Source organism: Macrosteles quadrilineatus, unplaced genomic scaffold, assembly GCF_028750875.1.
Source record: "Macrosteles quadrilineatus isolate MER2022 unplaced genomic scaffold, UCM_ALF_1.0 Scaffold_1__1_contigs__length_201487025, whole genome shotgun sequence".
Classification (NCBI taxonomy): domain Eukaryota; kingdom Metazoa; phylum Arthropoda; class Insecta; order Hemiptera; family Cicadellidae; genus Macrosteles; species Macrosteles quadrilineatus.
In genome coordinates this window covers 194,604,723-194,629,169 of record NW_026542594.1, presented here as the reverse complement: position 1 = coordinate 194,629,169, position 24,447 = coordinate 194,604,723, and the positions used below count along the sequence as shown (strand labels likewise).

At 33.9% G+C, this 24,447-nt stretch overlaps 1 protein-coding gene across 2 annotated transcripts; it reads right to left on the bottom strand.

Moving 5' to 3' along the window:
* Positions 1-24,447, bottom strand: LOC128993275 (homeobox protein MSX-2). Of its 2 annotated transcripts, XM_054417076.1 has the most exons (4): positions 23,479-24,447; positions 3,976-4,163; positions 3,065-3,396; positions 1-65 (listed from the first exon to the last, which is right to left on the bottom strand). In XM_054417076.1, the coding sequence occupies exons 1-3, from the start codon at positions 23,999-24,001 to the stop codon at positions 3,079-3,081; spliced, it is 1,029 nt and encodes a 342-aa protein (XP_054273051.1). In that variant the 5' UTR covers positions 24,002-24,447; the 3' UTR covers positions 1-65; positions 3,065-3,078. The 2 variants fall into 2 exon arrangements, with proteins under 2 accessions (XP_054273051.1, XP_054273043.1); XM_054417068.1 differs by lacking the exon at positions 1-65 and having other exon boundaries at positions 1,580-3,396.

Genomic DNA, 24,447 nt, shown 5'->3' with positions numbered 1-24,447 from the left:
CCGTCTACAACAAGTCTTGTTCAGTGGGAGGGGCAGAGCAATGTTTCATCAACCATTAGGGGGTGCTGGAAAAAGAAAGAGTTGTCATTCAAATAGACAACGTTTAAAAGAAAAAAGACGTTATTGAAATTCAAGATGTTCAATGTTTTGATGTTTTAAAACAGGACTTTGGGGTTAAAGTTGAGTTTGGATGATTGGGGTGATCTGGAAGAAAATTTGAATTTATTAGGGGTTGTCAAAAAATATATATCAGCTACCATTGGGTGCCAGAAAAGGAAAGAGCTGCCATTCAAATAGACGATTGTCAAAATAAGAACGCCTCTATTGCAATTCAAGATGTTCTATGTTTTACAGTTTTAAAACGGAAATTTCGGGATGAAGTTGAGTTGGTTGGATTGGAGTATCCTGGAAGAAAATTGAATTTAGTAGGGGTTGTCAGAAAAAGAAAGAGCACGAACAGAATGAATATCAGAAGATAGGGTTTATTCGAGACCTTTCTTGGTGTTTTGAAGTTTGAAGTTATTTTGGGATAAAGTTGTCTTTGATCGAATTTCACTATTCTAGTGAAATTTGAATTTAAAAAGGAAAAACCCTCAGCTACCATGAAGGGGTGTCAGAAAAGGAAAGAGCTTCCATTCAAATAGACGAATTTTGAGAGAAGATAGGCGTTATTGAATTTCAAGATGTTCTATGTTTATAAAGTTTTAAAAGAGGACTTTTTTGAGTTTAATTAGGTAGGATTGGGGTGTTCTGGAAGCAAAGGAGAGACCCCTAAAAAACGTATGATAAAAGATCTTGGATGGACACATTAGGGAATTGTGCTAGAGAGTCAGTGATATATCCAGGTTTCTTATCCTAAAGAAAAGTGGAATTTTCAATTGAATCACAAATTATGTATGTCATAATTTTTTTCTTTACCTGCCTTTTAATTTTTAAAGAACTAAAGAGACAAATACAATGCCAAAGCTCAATTTCGATAAGAAATTGCCTTCAGGTAAGAAATTGCTGGAAGAATTATAATATAATCCATTTAAAAATAATTGGATATTTGGTTGATACAATGATTAAGGCAAAAAATGTGTCTTCATCATCCTTTTAAATCTGTCGACAATTACTCTAATACTTTACTCTTCTTAATAAAAATCTAGACTGAAGTTTAAACACTTAAGAATATAACACTGTGCTAAATCGCTAAATCTAAAATTCTAAGAAATATCCAGATAATTTGTATTTCCAATCAATACATTGTTATGTTTGATAATTTGGGAATACAATTATATGCATACATTTTTCTTATCAGGCACAAGAAGTTAGGTGATTAGGTGGCCATATTGACCACCTTATCATTTTCTATTATTTTCTTATCATTTTCTACACAGCTGGATGAGCCCCTATTGAAGTTGTATTGAAGTTAAAGTTGACACTATCCATAGTATACATTGTGCAAGTACACTTATAGTATATAGTCAATGGCAGTGCCATTAAACTTGTTATCTCAATTTATATATTTAGATTGTTTCCACATTTCACAGATGTTTCCCAATATAGAAAGTGGACAACGGATTGAAAAATTAAAACATTTGTAGGTTCACAATAGTTTATTTTTGTCTCGTTCACTTTTGAAGAATATAAACCACTTTTAGATCTACAAAGTCTAAAGAAGGCGTAATTTACACTTTATACAATAGAAAATGGCACATATCTATGTCACTACAATGGCTCAATTACACTTGCACTTACATTTCATATTGATTCCAACAACAATACAACTTCAGAAATGATTATGAACCTATAGCTCTTCCCTTTCAAATTGTGAACAGATTTAAAATCGGGAAAATAATACTCGTACACTAGTTACACTTAAGTACATTTAAGTAGATAATGGATTGCAATATTTACAATATGTTTTAATAAATAAAGCTTTGCGGTAACAAAATTACAATTAGGAGTGGTCTGACGACCGAATACTAAATAAGGACGCAAATACATTTTTAGACTCGTAAGTCTCATGGCAAATGGCGAACTTACGTTTGGAAATGCAATACTGAAATCGCAAAACATTTAAAGGAAAATTATAGATAAGATATTTTGTAAGAGGATAAGTATCGTGAAAAAATAATTTAGACAACACGATCATCATTTGGTTTTCAACACTGCTTTTTGACGATGAAATCTTTTGTAGCTGACAAACTTCAATAAATGGACCACGTTGGCCAGCTAATTAATGATAAAGACTGTTATACCTTTACTGCTTAAATACTACCTGGTTCCATAAATGTAAAGTTTCGTTTTTGTTTTAAATTGCAAATTAGAGTTCCATTAACATTTTAAGTATTTTAACAACTTCATTAGCCATAGAGAGACTTTCTAATCTCGAAACGGAACAGTTTTAGATGAACGCTTGTTAGACTTAAACAATGGCGACGATTGAACGCAGTACTGTATAATGTTGGCTTGACTCCAGTAATGAGAAAATTGAACAAAACACCGTGGAAGGATGATTGGCGACATAATACAGACTTTGTTAAGAAATGTTTAACCAATCCATTTAGATTGTAAGGTTCGTCAAAAAAACTCATAAAATCGTATACAAAAATCATAATTTTAAATTAAAATGTAGTTCCAAAAAAGTAAATTTTGTCAGCAGCAACAAGTGGAAAACGTTTTCAGAAATAGCTGTTTGAAATATCACTAACCTAAAATATACATACTATACAGGATATACACAAAAGTTCGAAACATATTTACACAGTAGATAGACAACGATTATGTACATAAATTGTCCATTTTATCACACAATGTTCAGGAAACTTTGTCTCTACACCTGGGTTGTTTTAAATAATCACACGTTTGATTATTTACAACGTAAAATTATCTACACTTGTGGCACATAAATTAAATATTCAACCGATTCAACTTTTTAAAATTGTTCCTTGAAATGTTGGTTAAATTTAACAAAAAATTATGAAAAAATGTTAAATAATCATAAAGGAACGAAAATTTAATTTTTTAAAAAATCAACGTATGAACGCGATGGGTCGGTAGTTAGTCTCAGTTTTTGCACCTCGCGACTGCAGGTTACGACATCCCCGACGGCGGGGTTGCTGCGCCCGCTGCAGTGGACGGTGGGGGTCCTGGAGACGACTGAGGGGGATGATGTGAGGGGGGCATGGGGCCCATCAGGTGAGCCATGGGGTGCCTCAGCAGGGCCATGTGGGGGTGCAGCAGCGCTTCAGCAGGATGATGCTGGAAGTAGTGCTGCAGATGTGGGGGTGGTGGGCCATAGAGGGGGTGGTGAGGTTTCGCCGCCACTGCTGCAGCCATCCTCAGCTTCTCCAGCTCAGCTTCTTGCAGACGCTTGGCTTTGGCTCGTCGGTTTTGGAACCATATTTTCACCTGGAATAGATGTATGAGTTAGTTATGTGTCAAAATATATTATAATTTAAAATAATCAGACAAATCTTTGATAACAATATTTTAAGACAAAATCTATTTTATAGGAAAAACTTGTCTTTCTCCTTCAACATTGTGCAAATAAATTAAATCTCAAGTATTTTTTACACATAAAATCTATTGGAAAGAGTAATCCGATCCAGAGCAAGTATTTTTAACCAGACAAAACCAATGTTTTTTTCATGTAGGCGAATCTACAACTTATGGGGACTCCGTATGATCTGGTCAATACATCACAAGGTTAACCATCATTCGTGATTGCCCAGATTCAAAACCAGTCTCTAGGATAGAATTCCTGTGATCTCAAACCACTAGTTTATCGGTTCCAACATATCTCAATATATCTACGGTAGAACCTCGATAGTAAGTTTATCGTGGGGATTACTATACAGTACTTCTAGTCAAGGTAAACTCTTGATCGAGGGTTTCAATAACAAGTGATTAGGTTATATAAAATCAATGTTATTCAAAATTGGCACTTGTTATCGAGGTTCTACTCTAATATGACAGTCAGTGACATACCTGAGTTTCAGTGAGATGCAGCGAGTTGCTGAACTCAGCACGTTCAGCAATGCTGAGGTACTGCTTTTCTCTGAACTTCTTCTCCAAACTGAGAAGTTGCTGGGTTGTGAACGGGGTGCGAGGTTTCCGATTGGGCTTGTGCTTGCGGAGATTACACTTCAGTTTTGGTGGTTCGCCGTTGTTGGAGTCTGAAACAAGAAATAAGTTGAATTTTGGAGCAAAAGAAATGAATTATGGGGAAAAAATTAGTTTCACCTACTAGTAGTACATTTTAAGAGAAGGAAGTTTTAGAAGGACGGTGCGCACTGCAATTGTTGCAAACTTGATGAAAAAGTTACAGTAGTTTTTCCTACGAAGAAACAACTACTTACATAGTCTTAATGGCATTTAGTATATTTCTTAATTTTATTTACGGTTTTTTGTTCGTTCCTCGTATCAGAGACCTAGCCAAATATCATTAAAATGGATTTGAGTAAAAGTGAAATTTTATTCAACTGAAAACGCAGGTTTAGTGTAGATATATTTTACGTATTTCAGTAACAATGGTCAGGTTTTGTCTTTTTTAGTTTGTGGCTATCTACTACAGAAATAACCGCAGTAGACATTCGTTGTAGTATAACCCAATAAGAATAATTTATGAGTTAAATGCTTTTTATAATTTTGAACAAAGACTGATCCAACCCCATTTTACCAAGGAACACTATTTCAAAATGCAAACCTCTTGAATTAATAATTTTTTTTCTTCAATGTAAAATATTTTATCATCTCATCTTTTATTTATCTTTATGAATTCCTAAAAATAAACTTCCCTGCCTACAATATACCTTTCTACTCGTATTAAACTGTTGTGACTCATCATTTAGCATTTCATTCAGTTTTAGATGTAATATGTATCAGTGAATACAATATGATTTAACGAGTTTTCCTTAATCATTTAAAATGACAACCTTCCTGTAATTACAAACTTATTACCAGCGATTTCATGGAGGATAAATTAAACTTCATTCGTGCTCAAATGTATGTAGGCTACTATCAATTATTACAAAGTATGCAAGCAAACAAATTAACCCAGCGTAATTACATCCAGTTTGATTTGTAGCTCATATCTAAATCAAGAACAAATAAATTACAAAATCCAAATTAATTACACTTGGAACAAATTCGCTCATAATTTACGCCTATGACATCTTTTTGTCGAACCATTCGTTTTGCGTCTATCAAAATAGTCCTAATTAGCACTCACACCTGTCAAATGTAATTAAACGACAAAGTCAATTAAAGACCAGTCAATTATAGACCAGTCAATTATAGACCAGTCAATTAAAGATGGAGAAATTACGTAGACGTTTTGTGCAATTAGGACCTCTATGCAAATAAACACGGTTGGCACACCTGGAGCAGCTGAAATCGTAGACTTTGTCCGATCCCCTCAGCGATAGTTGTCAGCTGTTTGGGACAATACCACTTAATTAACTGAGGCTGAGGGATGAGTCAAAACTGTGTAATTGGTCAAACTGGCGGGATTTATGGTTTTGATTTGCAAAGATTGTTCAGTTTTGGAGTGGATGGTTACCATTTTGATTTGCTATTGATTAAATGTGGTTGTAAATAGGGGTTTGTCTCCACATTCACGTCATTTTACTGTTCTTGTTGTTGATTAAATTTATAAAAGTGTTTGTGAGTGTTAAAAATCTATTAGTTTGTTATTCTAGATGTACAATTAGACTAGTACGCCTTATTTACACTGGAAATTGCAACAAATTGTATTTTAAACAACGATTGTTTAAAATACAAAGATTAGTTTTGTTTAAATGTACGAATAGTAGTAGTTGGTCAATGTTAACAACATAAATTTGGGTTTCCACTAAAAGCTGTAAACAGATGTTTTCAGAACTTTTTAACGCTATGTTTAAAGACTACAACAAAATGTGGAAGGCAATAATATGGTGCATTAGGATAAGATTCGTTGCTTTTAGTAATTAAAAACTGTTTACTTCAGTTATATTACATTTTGTATTAAATATTTAAATCGGGTATAATCTTCTGGTTGTTGCGGTCAAGTTTTTGACGTTTGTACGTGTATTTTGTTCATACATTAGAGTGTGTGTATTTTTTACCACCATAATTGTGTACGGTTGTGTTTAAACCATTAAATCATCTTTCATTCATCAACAAGTCCATAGGATCAAGTTTTCTTGGTTTTGTAAGAAGACTTTTTTAAACTAAAAAATGTATTTAAACTAACTTTATTACGTTGATTTCATCGTATTTCAGAACTAAAAACAACATCTTCTATTCTAAAAGGTTCTTCAAGCTGTTAAATATTTTGTTTGTTTCAACTCTACCACCTCCAATTTTAATGTGTTTTAGCCTACATATTTTATTTAAACCATACCTACTATGCAAAATGTAAAAAAAAAATTAAAGCTAAATTTGAATTTATTAAATTAAGATAATCTGGTACAGAACTATATTGTATTAAATTTAATTTTGATCTACCAAATTAGATGTGCTTACCGAAGGTGGTTATTGTTTCTTGTGTGTGTTGTTTCATTGTGTACATAAAAATAAAGATTTCTTAAAAAAACTTCTTTTTAGTGAATCGGTTTTTTGTTTTTATTGGCTCTGTATTAATGGATCTTAGAGTATTTCGCTTCGAATAAGGTTAACTGCTTTAATAATAACTTTTAAAAACATTCACAACAGCTGTGCAAAATAATAAATTAAAGTAACCTTAGAACTTTCTGTTTTAAAATAATTTTTAGTTAAATCTACAATCCCCTCTTAAAACTTTTATCAAAATTCAAAACGTTTTTAATTCAGATTCGTGAAAATTAATGTAGAAATGTAAATTGCAACCAACTATAAATAAAGTTGTACAAATAGCGTTTCACTTTGCAATGAATTGAAAACCTGCAAATGAAATATAAACCTGGCCTTGCGCTTATCAAGGAGACATCAGCTAGTTATAATTGTCCCAATTAGCATATCTCGATACATTTGTCTGCCTCAAAACAATTAACGTTCGCCAATTAACTTACCTCTAATTGGGTCCGGGAATTACAAGAGTACGTAACAGAGAGGTAACATTATGAAATTTTAAACGTAGTAAAAGTTTACGGTCCAATTAGTACGTAATAATTTTCCACTGGTTTAGTTTATTTAATAACTGAAGTGATGTATTTGGTTGCGTAATCTTATCTTAATTGAATGTGAAGTTTATGAAGTTTCAATTCGATTGCATGTTAATTTACTGCCCATTTTATAGACTTTTGACTTTATTTTGTTGAGAATTATGCGGGTTTCTGTTTGGATATTGTTTGATTGTAGGTTCATACGGAATTAGTTTATATCACTAGAGGTATATCATAGATTAAACATATCACTTTTAGTATACTTAGTACTTACTTTTAGTATACTTAGTAGTTACTTTTAGTGGGATCAAATGAAGTTTTGTGTGTTACTGTCTAGTTTTTTGTATAGAGCGTTTTGTTGTTTCCTATTTTGTTATTTTATCAACTTTAAAACTAACTGAATATAAGTATCTATTTTTAAACTATTGTTTCCTACTCTTATTGTGAAAAGAGTGAAGTAAAAATTCTAAAGTATTCGTTAAAAATCAACATTTAGTCGACATAAAAAGTAACAAATAAAAACGTACAATATATAAACAGGCTTCATATATTACAATACGAGAATTCTCCCTCCACCATTCAAAGGTAAACGATTCTCAACAATATAAGGTTTGAACACTGTATTTCGAAAAGAGTCAATTTCTTATAGTTTTAACTGTATAGTAAACATTTATTACCTATTTCCTGCAAATTGTGTTAACTTTTACCATGTAAGTTACCTATGCTCTGTTTACCATACTTAGGTGGTTTGAGGAGAAGTAAACCAAACCATTTTTTTATTTAATGTATGTTGCTTAATCAGCTGTTGAGCTATTAATTTAAAAGTAAGGGTCAAGTGGTGATAGATTTTTTTCCCCTAAAACCACCTAAATATTGTAAACGATATTTAAGGTTTCGCGTTTGGGTTTTGAGATTTTATGTTCGGTAGATTTTTTAAGTTTCGTTTTTTCGTGATTTGTAATTTCTAGTTTTGACCACTAGCCTCGACAGCTGTTTTCAGGAAAATGGTACATTTAAGAACCAGTAACCGTCAAGGAAAACAAGGACCATAGATAAAAAAAAATATAGACTGTCAGCCGTGCTGCGGTTACCATGGTTACCATAGGTTCTGGCGCACACCGCTGGGAGGCCGTGTAGCTACGTACCGCGTACCATAACTACATGGTGCTCCCATCGGTGTGCGCCAGAACCTATGGTAACCGCAGCACAGCTGACGGTCTATATATAATTCTTTTTGTCTATACTAGGACTAATATACTTGACCCCATAACCCCTAATCCGGACTACTCATTTCAAGTAGTTAGGGGACAGCTAACGTATTCCTACTCTTGTAATCGAGGCTATCAAACTGTGTTGGTATCGAGCTCCCTGCTTGGTTAGACTTCCGTATCTGTTGGCACAAACAACCGAAAATATCGATTATTCGATTGTTTTATTCGATATATCGTTTGGTTAGTTAGGTTAGGTTAACCTTACCTAACCAAAATATTTATCGAATAATCGATATATCGATATTTTCGTTCGGTTGTTTGTACCAAGAGATACGGAAGTCTACTGCTTTACGACGTTTACGACTAATCAGCATTCAAACAGACCCAATTTGCGATTCCATCGTCAAACTGACCGCCCATTGTACCAGTGAACTCTGGCCCTCTATTGCCTACAATGCTACGTCAGGGTAATTGACGTATACACGTAGGTTAATGATAGGGCACATCCGACTTGCGTACAAGTGGCAGTGGACTTGGACGTGTGGGAATAACTTTGTAAAAGTGTTTTTGTTTACGGAGTTCTGTATTGTTTATGTGAATTGTTGTATTTCGATGGTTGAGGAAAGATTTTGTGTAGAGCAGAAAGTAATGTGTCAAATAACATCAAGACAGTAAAAATTAATAGGGGCAACTATGAGTAGAAGGTTATCTTCAATTTTGTGACTAAGACTGGTTACCAAATGTTTTTCTTCTTTTCATTAATAATGGAGGAAATTTTGAACGGTTTAATTTGAAATCTGTGTTAATTTAAGTTAAGAAAATTGATTATAATAGTATATGTTTAGTGTTAGAACTAGCATTTTATACAGTGTAAAATACAGTACTTGTACATAATATAAGAACTAGGCCTACTTCTTCACAGTGAATGAAAATAGCTCAGCTCAAGCTGAATCACTATAATAATACCTTATAAACAAATAAGTTAAATAAATCCTCGTTCACTTTTTTAAAAATAATTTTGATTTTAGCGAATTTCCCTATAGGGAAGTAGCTATTATTATACTGACTAATTATTAACAAAAATCTACATAAGGTATCTCAATTTTCTGAAAATCATCTTCCATTTTTGTATTAGGTTTAACACGCCTTAGTTTTGTACCCGTTCCATAATGGCACATAGTAGTTAAGTGAAATAGTAATTGAAACAACAACAAAATATTGGAAATCGGTAACATTAAAAATAAATTATGTTAAAAATCCATTAAGTTAATTTATAGGCTAATTTAGTGTATACAGATAGTTTAAGTAATGAATGCAACAAATATTGGAGGATTATGGATTTTCATAAATTTGCATTTAAGAAGTGTTTTGTTCGAATTTACAAACACACACTGGGTATTTTTATCAGTGCAAATTTGTTATGCCTTTTATGTGAATATTAATAATAATATTGAGGATAGATTTTGGACTCAGATGCTACTTGTTATTGGGCTTTTAATTAATTATCTACCTAATAAAAATACGCTTTAGATGTGAATTGTACAGCTGCTTGGACAATTCTAAAATGTATACAATTTTAAAAAGACCTCGGTTAATAGCATTCAACAAATTCTAAAACTACACAACTTCTTGTGCACCTCCAAATTAATTGCTCCAACTACACGAAGCATAAACTGCCAAATCCGAAAGCGGCACAAAATGTACACCTCAATCATCATAAACGTTAAACATCTTAAAGAGTCTATTAAACATAACTAACAGTCTCCATTACGTCGGTACTAAGTGAGTTGGCCCATTCGAACGAGAGTATTTAGTAGATCGATAAATCATATTGTTTGTAGAGTCGGTGTAGCTGCCACGAGGTATTTTGGCTAGGTGCGGCCGCGCTCGATCCATCATTTTGACTCGTTTCAAAAATTCACGCGAGTTTTTTCAAGCCGGATTCCATTTCGACCATTTAGCCGGTGAGCAATGGTCCGGTGGTGAAAATAGACCGTTCTTTTACCGGCCAACACTAATTCCCCGCGATTAATTCCCGTTCACCCTTCATTTACTGCGTTTAGTCTGTCTGCCCCTGCGTTTGTTTTGGATTCCGAAACGTCTAAACACATTTAGAGTTGTACAATGTTTCGGTCAATTGCTACTCTAATTGATATCGGACATAAAATAAGCTGTGTCTTCATGAAGGCTGTATAGTTCAATTGTTTGAATATCTAAACCTTAAACTATCTCATTGGGGAAAAGCAATATCTTAACGATTTTCGTGTTAATTTAAATTATCTTAAAAACATTCTTCAGTTGATCCATAAAATATGATAAACCTAATGATTACCGAGTATGTTTAATCATTTTAATAGATAGATTACCACATTATCTACATTAAATTATCCATTGAACAAAATTAATTTTGGTCCTTCGAACCGGATAATTTTTGGTCCTTCGAACCGGATTTTTTTTAGAATGAATTCCGTATACATTTTACCTTATACGAACACCTTGACACTTAATTTCTTAATGATTGACGTTCTGTTGTGATCGTTAGCTAAGACGCGTGAGAAAGAGACCTTTATTGTCAACTGTTAAGCAACTCGGAGCAGAATCAGGGTACATAAACTGCGCTTTCTCGGGAGCTAAGCTTACGTAACACTCGTACACGGAGTAATAAAGTCAGTTGACAAAACTCTATGTGTTACACGATTGTAATTATGTGTAATTAGCTGGTTAACTCTGGGATGGAGGTTTACTGATAATCTTAGTGTAAAATTTGATAAATTTTTAGCCGTTTTTTGTCCGGTTTGGATGTGAACCAATGCTTGACAGATTTTACTATTGTATTAAAGTAAATTTGGAATTTGTATTTTACTCTTAGTTTATAAAACAAAAGGAGAAGTTTGCAAAATCAGGGTTTTTTATACAATTGGAAGAAATAACTAAAAACCAAGGATCACTACGCATTACGAATTAGAATCATATCTGAACAGTGTCTTCAGCTGATCCATTAGTATAAAAAGTTAAAGGTAGTGCTTGAGCTACTATAAAGCTATACAAACTATAAAACAACATTGGAATTACACCTTATTCTATTTCATTTATGTTTATGTCCATTAACACTTGTGTTTCGATGTTTACCCTACATTTAAAAAATTTACCTTAACTTTAAAGTTGTTAATTTACGAATCCAAATAACGATTTACATGTTAATGTTAATGAGTTTGTGTTAATAAACAGTTACATCCACCAGTTAGGTTAGGGTATATCGGTAGATGGGCTAGGTGAGTGATATTATTGTCTTTTGAAAACGGGAGTTTTCTAACCTGTCGAAAAATAAAGTTAAATACTTAAGCAATAGGAAATAGCCATCGATTTTACTTAAATCTAAAATAACTATATATTTGAAAATTACTTATTAATCTCTAATAATTCAACAAAATATTAAATTTTGATTCGATATAAGCTCATTAGGGGTGTAAATAATATTTTCAAACGCCTTAACCTTTACAAAACTTGAAGATGTTTACGAAACATTTATCCAAACGGCACACACAGGCTACTAAAGAGGTGAAAAACAGCTGGTCTGTAACTCAAAACACATGTTCGTGAGCCTCCATTAGGCTTGACATTAAGCCCCATTACACTGTTAAAAGAGGCTGTCCAAATACCAGCGTCTCCGACGATATTTCACTCGACACGTTTATAAAAAGGCGCGTCGCGGGCCCGGCGCTCCGAAATTGTTTAATTAATTGGACTTAATCCCTCTGGGAATAGTTTTAATTTGGAAATGACTGCGATCTTTTGGCCTACGGACAACCGACCATTCAGCGGTCTTGGCAGGAAATACAGGGAATCTTGTGTGGCGTCGTTCACCGGGGAAATTGCTCAAGTCATCATCAGGATTAAATCATTCAATTATTTGAACAGAAAGTGTATAAAAATACGTATAATAAAACTTAAAACATATACGTACACTTATACTACTTACAAGACGAAAAACACACGAAAAGATGGTAGTTAGTTAAGTTAAGTAAAGATAAGTAAATTACTGTCTTATGAGTTAACAGTATAAATGTAAAAGTATTAGAAGTATCAGTATTTTCATTCTGTTGATTTAATAACAAGTACCAAGTTGATCAAGTATTTCAATTATGTGAACGGTAAATTTTGTACTAACAACTGTAAGACATTTTTAACTACAATCCAACATTTTCTTTTACCACAATACACTCTACCAAATAAAACCATATACAACAAGTGTAGTGGAATTAATTTCCAAAGATGAACATTTGAAGATATTTTTCGTGAATGCAGGAGATTTTGATAGACATTAAGTTGTAAAAATATTCATCCCCCTAGGGGTTCTGGGTACATTGGCATGTTCATTCACGGTTACGCCACATAAATACAGCAGAACAGTATATTCTGGTGCCAAAGTGATATTTCTTGATTATACATTCCTTCTCAGTATTTATAAAATGTCAAAAAAAGAAAAAATATATTCTTATAGTTTTACTATTAACAATTAGCTGCATATTTGTCAAACCACAATAATTTTATACATCAATTTTTTTATAAGTCTACTATTTAAAAATTTCGGTGGGTTAGTTAAATTTAACAAATCTAGAGATATTCCAAAAATAACAGTCAACAGGAAACACGCCTCCAAACTTCACATTTTACTCGTAAAGAATTCTCCCATATCCAAAGTCAATGCCTCCACAGATAGAGCCATTACCAAGTTATGAATACGCAATTTCGTATCGAATCATAACTCGCGGCGCTCAATTTCACACACAGATCGACCCGTCTATTTGCATTCCAATTCGGGGTCGGCACCGTTCGATGCGATATCTCGCAATCGATGAAGACATCACGGCCCACTTTACCTATTCGCCACGGCCATTCGGATGCGATGGTCGAAATCGAGTATTAATCTAAATTACCGATTAACGCCGGCGCCGCCCACCGATTCGAAACTAATAAACTTTCCCGCAACGTATATTTTGCCTAATGGCTAATTGTTAAACAAAACCTCGGGTTTAAACCAACAGCGTCCAGATGGCAGCAGGGTCGATCTCGGCTAACAAATCGCTATGATGACGCTTAATGACGGTGTTTTGGCGGCAAAACTCTCTCATTTCCCGCCGGCCTAACGCGATAAATGCCGCGAACGTTGCCGCCAAATGAAGCGATTGCACGGTAATCTATTTAACTCCGGCTTTCACCTGGCTAAATCGATCTGCTTCGGAACAATGGAGTTTTAGAGGGCGATTGTTTGAGTAGTGATTTGAAATTTTATTATGTTGTACAGGTATATGTTGTCACATTTTCGGGGGTAAAACTATGGTGTCTTTGTCAACATTGAGTGAACAATCTTAGTATCTTTTGTGTAAAGTTCTGGTAGTTATAATACATTTTTACATTGTGAACAGCTATGTTGTCTCCAATCGTGTTGTTCTAAACATTATTTAAACGGTATAACATTATTTTCCCACCGTAAATGAAACTTTACATAAATTATTGTAGATTGCATCAATTTCCTCTTTAAGCTAATGTTTTTTTATGTTCAATGGGGGGATTATTAACTTCAAGTTCGGCTAAAACATACTCAAAGAAACCTAATGGATTTTCTATTCTTTTAAAACAGTTGTACAGACAATTTTCAGGTATGCTTTTTGTCCGCTAGATGAAGAGGAATTTTGTTGTTTAATACTTAATTCCTTGTTTGTAAACCAGCTTTAAAACTATTTAAAGTAGGAAAAACTAGGTGTTTGTAAGTTATTGCTTGCCTTTTTAAATCTCATCCTAAAATACTAAGGAGTGAAAAGTTGACATCGGCTAATTTAAACGTTCCTGGGAATGAAACACGTCTCTACAAGCTTCAAATTTCAATCAAAAGTCAGTCAATGGCTACTTAAAGAGTTAAGAATTGTCAACTTTTTCAATGAGACTGGGATAAGCTGTACTAACAAAACATTTTAAGTTGGTTGGATTCACAAATTTTTAGTTAACTACAGTTCATGAACTAAAGTGTCATTAACTACACAAAGAACAACTGTTACTTCATTCCAACGAATTTCACAACCAATTAGGTCACCAAAACAGATTGCCAAACCGTCTCCAAATCTCGTATATTTTCGTTTTTACAGCTTATCTCTAACTTTTTCTCGCCCCGGAATGTGGTCGAGGGGGTCTGGAAGTGTTATCATTCGAAAGGCCATCTCCTTATCAGCGAGCGTTATTTGTCGGTCCGACACTGGGATAATCGGCCATAACCGATAATTAATACTCATTAAGACTGAGTTATTCTGTACATCTGAGCGATTAGGAAGTTGAACGACTCGGAAATGACTTGTCCGGGAGTCGTTGAGTCGTTAACAGTCACAGCGACCAGGCCACGTAACGACTTGGTTGTGTGGTCGCCGTGGATCTTCTTTATTGGGCTACCGAAGCCACGGTAGTCAGATAGTGGAAGATTATGCCGGTTTTATCTTCAATGAACAGGATTACGAGCATCAGGAGCAAAACTGGGTTTCAATGACTTTCAAAACCAGGAGCACAATTGAGTGTGTATCAATTAAAAATGAGTGTATCAGGAGTAAAACCGAACTGGACTGGGGTAATTACTGTCATACGTATCAGGAGTACAACTGAATGTGTATCAATTAAAAATAGTGTATTAGGAGTAAAACTGGACTGTGTTTTTGTTATTAAGAGTACTACGAGGAGTAAATATGTGTTAGACTATACACATCGATGATATTGAATTGATTAGTAACGATAGATTGTCGCTTGGTGCATCAGGAGTTAAGCTGAACTTTCACTCAATTACTTAAAATAGTACGTCCCTGTTAAGAATAAAGATTAGATGTATCAGGAGTAAGATAAACCTGCTACGAACTCCTCCAAGAGTATCAGGGACAAAATGTGTTTATGGTGGCCAAGAGTAGATAAATAGAATTGAACTGTTTTGGATGGCGTCAACAGTATAAACAGTTAAGTTTTTGAAACCTTATATACCTTGTGTCAAGTAATTGAAACCTTATCCGTGTTTCAATTACATTTAGGTTACCAGACTAGGAAGTAAGTTATTTCTATTAGGGTAATATAAAATTTTAAGTGGAATTAACCGTCTTGAATGACCTCAAGAATACTAGGAGATAAGTGAACAGAGTTAAATATACTTTAAGTAGTAGGTAAAAATGAATTGTGATTCTATTACTTTTAGGAGTAACAAGATTAAAAACCCGTTGACTTGATGACTTAACAAATTTAACAGCTTAAATATAAACATTTCCGTTCTAAAATTACTTTGGAAACTGTCAGAGCAAAAGTGAACATTTTAAAATATTGGATAGAGAATATTTCAATTTTAGTGAGATTTTCAAAAACTCTGATTCAATTAGCTTAAAAGATATCAGAAGGAAGGATAGGATGGTTCGTATTGGAAATGGTCTTAGTTTCCTACTAGCAGTTAGGAAGAAGAGTGTTAGAAAATAGAACAGGAGTAAAATTAACTATATCAGTGAAGCATTAAAAGTAGTTAAATTGATTTAAGTGTGTGTAAAACTTTAGATGTAAATTAGAAACTTACATTTAAAAATTTTAACTTGTTCAGAGTAGTATGAGTTAAAATATTATTACTACTTCATCGTTTTATTTTTTACTAGTATATTACTAAACCGAATGTTAAAAATGCCAATAAATAAAACTCTTCATGACATCGAGCTATATTGTAAAATCAAATCAAATAAACTAACTAGGAAATAGCGGATGCAGTAATTCAATTAACAAAACCATGTAATTAAACTGAATCATCCTAAATGACAGCCTACTTATCTCAAAACTAATGGAACCTGGATAAAACCGGCGACAAAAACTACCATCTGCAGTAAAGGGATCTTAATGTCTGTTACTGTAACCACACGGGGTTCCACCAATCACAACGATCAACCCCTAACCCTAAATGTAGCCCCAACCCCAAATAGCCCCATCCCATAGCCCCGTGAGTGGCACTAGGGGAGCGCTAGCCAATTGTCGACGAGCTAGGGATAAAAACACTGACAATATAGCAATAAGAGGTATTGAAGTGGACAAAGAAAATATCGTTGAAGTAAAAATCTGTACGAAAACTGTAGTGTTAAAATGTTTCTTATTAGATACAGAACTCACATAAAAGTTACAGATTTTGAGCACACGATGCACAAAACAAATTAACTACTTTACACACTTACTACGTTTTTTAATTAAGTAATTGTAAGTACTGAGACACTTGAGATGTAGGTACACTAAACTCCCATTAATCCGGACTAATTGGGTACCCAAGTAGTTCGAATAGAACTAAACTAACACGAGGAAAATGCAGTACTACGTTTGGATACTAGTGTATGTAATTAATTAAACACCTTTATCAAAGAAACTGCTAGTAATCGTGAATTAAATAGTAACTGTAAACTATTACAGCACTATAAACTGTGAAACAATCTGTTATTTCCTGTATTGTTAACTTAGTTGAAGTTGAATTTAATGTTAACAAACATCAGTAAAATGGTAATCAGGATTTATGGTAGAAGTCTTGTAAATAAGGGATTATAGATTACATTCTCCATTACTGATTATAAAAAAGTTAGCCTACATAACATTTCGTGGATTTTTTTAAAATTGGAAATAACCTAGTATGAAAAAAACTTTAAATATTGTTTGTGAACGAAAACTACGTAAAACAACTTCATAATTTCTTCTGATAAATATGATTTTTTTCAGTTCATGTGATCTAAACTGTAAACGAATTTGTACAAGACGCTCATCTGTTCACGCTTAACTTTTTTCTGTCCTTTTTATAACCTCTATGTTTTCGATAACTGTTTCCAACTGTTGACGATTTCCAAAATATTTCTATCTACTCCTTAATTAGGAACCTAGTAAACACACAATTAAATTAAACAAGGGGTTTTAACAGAGGTTACATCGATTTCCATGCAATACCTTCATTGTAGGTACCACGTGTGTACAATAATATTCGGTAACTATAGACTTGGCCAAAATTAAACTTTGCTAATGGTTTTAATTAGAATGACGATATTAAAATTGCTTAATCTTCGTTGTTTATTACAATGTTGTTTGAAATGGTAGAATATTTTCATTGAAACTAATATTTTTACCATTTCCATCACCCTCACTACAAAATATGTAAAAAGGAAAAATAATATATAACAATTACAGACCCATCACCACTGAAAAAATAAAACACAATTAATTATACAAGGGAGAGTGTAAATAAGTGGTCTAACTTATGATGTCAAAAGAATCCAAATACAACTCACTTTAAAACTAATCGATAAAACAAAGTGGTTGAATCTTTTACGCAATCAGATGTAAAAAAAAAAAAACGGAAATCAATATTATTAATTAGTTTTACTGTCCCAGAAACGGCTTAGAGGCCGGAAATATCCGTTATCATTGGACAGCCGCCAACGTCTTCTTGCTTATCACTCCATAATTGATACTAATAAGGTCTTTGTCGGTATTAATTTATATTAATGTAGGTGCAATAATGAATGAAAGAAGCTCTATTTAGTTTCTGACCTTTAATTTGTATACTGAACCAAGGTTATAAAACATCAAAGGCTGTGCATCAGTAACTCTAAAATAGTTTGTGATTCACCAATAACCTTATTTGTGTGTGTAAAAATAAAAATTCACCAAGAAAGGTTATCCATATCCAAAGAAGGATTTAATCTAGTAATGAGCTTTTCTTGGGTATACAGATGACACATAATCGCCAATGGGGTTTTCCTGTGGCTGTAGAAAAAAGAATCCGCCTCGAATGACTTTTTTATGGGTATAATAAGGGTAGAGGGTCTAGACAATCCATTTGAATAAAACTCTAGGAGTGTCTGAATAAATAGTTTAATTTACCAGGTTTGCAGAGGATACGTAATCACCAATGAATTTTGCCTGTGTCTGAAGAACAGAAAATACGTCTCGAATGACTTTTAGGGGTGTAAAGAAGGTAGGAGTCTAAACAATCCATCTAAATACCTGTAGGAGTTCTTATGCCTGAAGAAGGAGTTAAATTTATCAGGTCTGCAGAGAATAAGTAATAACCAATGAATTTTTCCTGTGTCTGAAGAACAGAGAATCCGCCTCGAATGACTTATTTAGGGGTGTAAAGAAGGTAGAGGTCTAGACAATCCATCCAAATACCTATAGGACTTCTTATGCCTGAAGAAGGAGTTAAATTGATCAGGTCTGCAGAGAATAAGTAATAACCAATGAATTTTGCCTGTGTCTGTAGAACAGAAAATACGTCTCGAATGACTTATTTAGGGGTGTAAAGAAGGTAGGGGTCTAGACAATCCATCTAAATACATCTAGGAATTCTTGTGCCTGAAGAAAGAGTTTAATTTATCAGGTCTGCAGAGAATAAGTAATAACCAATGAATTTTGCCTGTGTCTGAAGAACATAGAATACGCCTCGAATGACTTATTTAGGGGTGTAAAGAAGGTAGGGGTCTAAAGAATCCATCTAAATACCTCTAAGTATTTCCCGTGTCGGAAGAAAGATGTTTGGTATGTAAAATTATTTTTTTTCCAAAGCTATATTATATCTCCCACAAATTGTTGTATACAGAAGTTTATAATCTAACATTGAGTTTTTTTTTATGTCTGTAAACTGCGAAAGAAATTTTGCTGGATCTGAAGGAAACTGAATCCGACATAGACATTTTCTGTGGCATCTTATGAACGTGTTTGATCTTACAAAAAGGCTTTTAAATATCGAAAATTAGTCCATCTTCTCCGATATTTTCCTGGGTATTAACAATGTTTTTGATAGGCCAATGTGCTTTTGTGTTTTGATGATTACAAAGAGGAATTCAACATGTCAAAGAATGTTTGTTGGGCCCGAATGAAAATGGAATCAGTTAATGAGGTCTTATTTAAGCCTAGAGAAGGTATTTATTCAAAAATGAGTTTTGGTTGAGCATTAGAAACTTACAAAACCCCCCAAAAAGAGCGTTTAGCACATGTAAAAGAAGTATGTAATGCAATCGAAATACAATGATCTGTATATGTTAAAATATGGGTTGGAAATTCTATCAATCAATTGACATACTGTTTTAGTACAAAGAGCCTTTGCATTTCTTCGTACATATAATATTTGGTTAAAAGGTGTCATTAGTGTATTTGGTGGGTTTTTTTAAAGGTTTCAATTTAGATTTGCTTCCTGCTTTTTGAATAAATATCTGAGAATACAAGAATATTTTACCGTGTTCAAGTGTGTGTTAATTGTTTGGTCACCTAAATTTATTTTCCCAAAATAACTTAAATTAACAATAAATATGAATTTACAATTTCAGGAGAATTTAAAATATGTTTTGGAAATTGAGATGTCAACTAATCATTTTACTTTACCCAACAAAATAAATAAACATTTAGTAATCACAAAAACATATTAATACAATCCTAGCGTTTGCAGAAATAATGAAATATTCGCGTTGGAATTGAAGAGCTCAACATTTAACCCCAATTCAAAGAGTTATCTATGTTTAAATTGCTTCAGACATCAAGGCGCCACAGACTAATTATAATTTACGCAATCTCTGTAAATTGTTATTATAATGTTACTCGTTGTACCTTATCTCGAATATTTCTATGTTGCTTTGTATCCAAATTAACCCCTCTTAACTATGAGTTATTGAGATTTGAAGCGTTATTTCAAAATTATTGCTGATTTGTCAACCTTTTTCAGTAAACAATCTAGATTTGGTAGATTTATGACAAATAATTTATGGGTGAGTGCAACGAACTTTATCAACTGGTTTTAAGCGATGGATAAAGTTAAGAATTACGATAGAGTTGCTTAGAATCAGGATACATTCTAATTGTGTAATATTTAAAACAGTTAAAAAATTCTTTAACACGAGCCTTTTAACAGCAAGACAATAATTTAAATCCCCAAACATTTTTTAAACACAATTTAAAACAATTTATTTTTTTGTACACAAACTCTTGCAAGTATTTAATACCAAATAAAATCCTTTATTAAGTGAATTCTACGTAATAGTCTTACAAAAACATACACATAGCTTTGCAAGAATTTAATACGAAATAAAATGCTAAACGAACTTAATAGTCTGGCAACAACTAATTTTATGTTCAGTATTTTATTTTAAGAAGTAAAAAATTTATCTTTGAGGGGAGGAGGTCAAATATTCAATATAATTTAATAAGATAAGCATTCGGATTTATATTAAATGCAGTTTTAATACATTGCTGTAAAGTGGAATTTTAATGTAAATAAAGTTGTTTCAAAATGGAACTAAGGAAAATGTGGCATCATACTTATCATAGGATATGCGGAGCCGATATGCCAGCTACAGCTCATTTGTAGGTAAAGTCTTTGGGATTTTATAAAACTGTCAGCAAATACAATTACATGTTTATAAAACTTCTACTTTCCAAACAGCATTGTATTTTCTCAAAACAGCCAAACGTGTGCTCCTAAATAAGCCTCATGAATTTAAATCATGTTACGAATGTTAACATTTGGTGTTAACCAGTATTAATAATGATTTTTTCAATGCAAATCTCATAGGGCTTAGGTATATTTCTATAAAATCAAAAACTCTATTAACTAATTATAAAATTTATCGGCTGCATAATGTATGTTGTCATTTTACATCACCAAATCGCAAAAAAAAATCATTTTCGAAATCGAATGTTCTGTAAAAAATGCGATAGCAAATCGAAACGGAAGATTAATCGAAATTGGAAACCAGAAGGACTGTAGTTGAGGTTTGTATCGATCGTTTTGGCTTTATTGAGGTTCAAATTTGAAATCAGCTGCTGGCAATCTCGTGTCTGAACTACCAGCTTCCCACAGATAAACTGGCAGTAATGACAGACCATGGGCAGATGGCAGACTGGCACGGCTACTGTGGCTGACCCTGATATCACTGTGTAGCTGATATTGTAGCTGATATCGTACTCGGTGTACATGATATCACTGTGTACTCTTGTATAGTTGATATTGCAGCTGATATCTACGTGGTGTACATGATATCACTGTGTAGCTGATATTGTAGCTGATATCGTACTCTGTGTACATTATATCACTGTGTGTACTCTTGTATAGTTGATATTGTAGCTGATATTGTAGCTTATATCGTACATTGTAAGCTTGATACCATTGTAACTGATATCACTGATGTATCTGATATGAAGGGGTATATGGAACGTAAATAAATCACTCGTGCAATGCTCAAATGAAGAACTAAATTACACACAGTTTGTTTTTTAACGTAGAATTTATTACTTACTTGTTAACAATATTGTAAAAAACATTGGAAACAAATCTTACCAAATCAACTAATAAAAAGCTGATTTAAAAGAAACATTACGGTAAACATCAATAATCCAATGTCATTGAAGGATAATTGCCTAGATAAATTAAAGTCATAAAAAATATATTTAGCTTGAATCCATTTATCACTAGTCCGAAACTGTCCAGGAGCCCTTGTAATGAAACCTTTTACAAAAAGCCACTTGGATAGAAAATTCTGACATTTTTGCAAACAATTAAGAAACGTGCAACACAAAAGTGCAGTTGACAGTGTGGTGAAGTAGTGCATTTCTAAATTTGCTGTAGTTTACAGATTGCTATCATATGGTTGTCCGGATTAACTAGAGTACGTATAAATGGGGTCCACGATTGGGGTTTACTGTAGTTATTATCCAAATTATATTTCTAAGAAGCGGTACAATGGAAAATTGTGTACACTCCAAAATAAGATGGTTACATGTCAATACAATGCACAAAACAAGACATGAAATACACAACTTGCTACAAATTTTCCAATGAGAGGCTTACAATCATCCATAGTCAATGGTTCAATGTGCAGCGCCATGAAAATTCCAAGGTTTTTGGGAGTTCAGTTTTATCACATATATTAACATATTGTTTTAACAACCTTTTGAAATTCCAATTCCTATGAACTAGAAGCTTTTCAGATTTTCTATAATATTTAAAATATTCATATTCTGTTAACCGATAATAATCCCTTAGCCAGTGTTCCGTAATCTTATACATGCAACTGCAAATAAATAAAATCTTTCAATTGGCGTCACTACAAAACTTTAGTGAGGAAAAATTACCTTATTATAAAAAAATTTAAATATCGCAGCGCATTGTTCATACACAACAGGGTGGTGCAAATGAAAAAAAATTGTTGATAATTTTTTAGCAGAGTTATTATCACACGGTATACGATATACCATAAACATGCGTAGCTATAGCCTGCCGGTATAATATTAACATTTGTTACTTACCCTTGATTATATCTGACAAAAATAAATACTGACCGTTTGTTTTGTGTATAATGTTAGAGTGTTCTAAGAATGGAAAACATACACTTCAAAATCAACTTCTATTCTGTACAAAAATATAACATTAGTTTCTTTATTAGAATTGAAAACGTAGAGTTAGCAAATTAGGCTGGTGAAATTTTTAGGCTAAAATGTGCAAATATTATCCTAAAAGCCAAAAAAGGCATTTTTCATTCACATTTGAACTACCATATGTTGATAGATAAACAAAAACCTACGTACTGTAAATTGGAAATTCAAAATTAGGACCAAAATGGATGAGTTATAAGTTTACGTTTTCCTATTAGGATATAAACAGATAATTTCTATTCCGAATGCAGTAATACTCCTTAGGGTAAGATTTATGTTAATGATTATGAATTGAGTCATAATTTATTGCTATAAATAATGTTTTTTAACTCGATTTTGTAACCTCCTAAACGGGTGGTTGTTGATTTGGATATTTACATTTTAAATGGATTCAAGGCACAAAATAAAATAAGTTGTTGTTGATTTTCAAGAAAAACTTTAATTCTAAACTATTATGTAGAGAAAATACACCTCATCCTCAAATCATTTAACTATTCTGTAAACTTATTATTTTATATTTTTACTGGTTTCTCCAACAAATTAACTTATTTTATAATTCGGCGTGATGGAAACTGTAGTGTTTTGTTGGTTATGATAAATATAAATTATACCTTACCTGCAGTACGGTACTAATTTTATTTTTTTTGTATTTTGCTAAACAAACACATGCTCTACGAAGTATATAAGGATATTGAGGTATTAGTTACCTGGAGAGCCTGACAATCCTCCGCCAAAGTTCGGAAACACGGGCGACCCTGGGTAGTGGCCGTGGACCCAGCTCTGGGGATGCTGCTGCTGAAGACCCGCGCTGTAGGCAGCCGCTGCCGCCGCCAACGCGCTGAAGGGAGTCGGCCTGACAGGAGCTACCGGCATCATCAACCTGGCGACCTGCGCAGCCTGCTGCTGCTGTAGGAAGGACGAAACAGACGTCGGCGGCGACCTGGGTCCTTCGGTGACCTCCACGTCGACATCGTCCTCCGCCCCGCTGGCGTCGTCGTCCTGGTCGTCATCCTCGACTCCGTCCTCCGACGACGCCAGCACCGGTGTCGGCGACCGTCTAGGCCTAGTGTCGGCCAGGAGCGCCGCGACGCTGAAGCTGATCCTGGGAGATTCTGATTGTCTCGGCGTCGACGTCTTGCTGGGACTCTCTTGCTCCGAGTCCATCTTGCTAGGAAGCGACGGGAGTCGATGCAGGTTGAGAACTGTCATGCTAGTCGGAGCGTCCAGCATGGGGTTTCACACTTTATTGTTCATCTGACCACTGTGTGAACACAAAACTAACAGATGGGGTACAAAGTCAGCAAATACACCGGTATCCAACCATCACAAAAAAGATGTAAATATTTATCACTTTTGAATCACTGTATCATCTTCGAATTGCTCAAAAGTTACTCAGTTCGAGGAAGCACTGCTCAACTACACAACACTGCGCGGCCCGGCTCGGTTGCTACGACGACCTGTGAACGACTGAAGACTACCGCTAGCGCCGAACGTCCACCGGGGGGAGATGACTCCGCCCACCGCGATCAATAGGCGGGCCGCCGCGAGAAAGAGGCGGGGCTTCGTAAATAATTCACCCCCTCCACATCACTTATTCGCGCTCTTTCTCCGGCAATATTGTCGAGTGCATGAAATTATGTCCGTTCGATCGCGACGTTTTTGATACCGTCTTCGAC

Excerpts from the sequence above, each read along its gene's own strand:
- LOC128993275 (XM_054417076.1), bottom strand. The coding sequence starts at position 24,001 with ATGCTGGACGCTCCGACTAGCATGACAGTTCTCAACCTGCATCGACTC. Across the intron at positions 4,164-23,478 it reads AGGATTGTCAGGCTCTCCAG|ACTCCAACAACGGCGAACCA; the intron begins GTAACTAATACC and ends TTCTTGTTTCAG. Across the intron at positions 3,397-3,975 it reads TGCATCTCACTGAAACTCAG|GTGAAAATATGGTTCCAAAA; the intron begins GTATGTCACTGA and ends CATCTATTCCAG.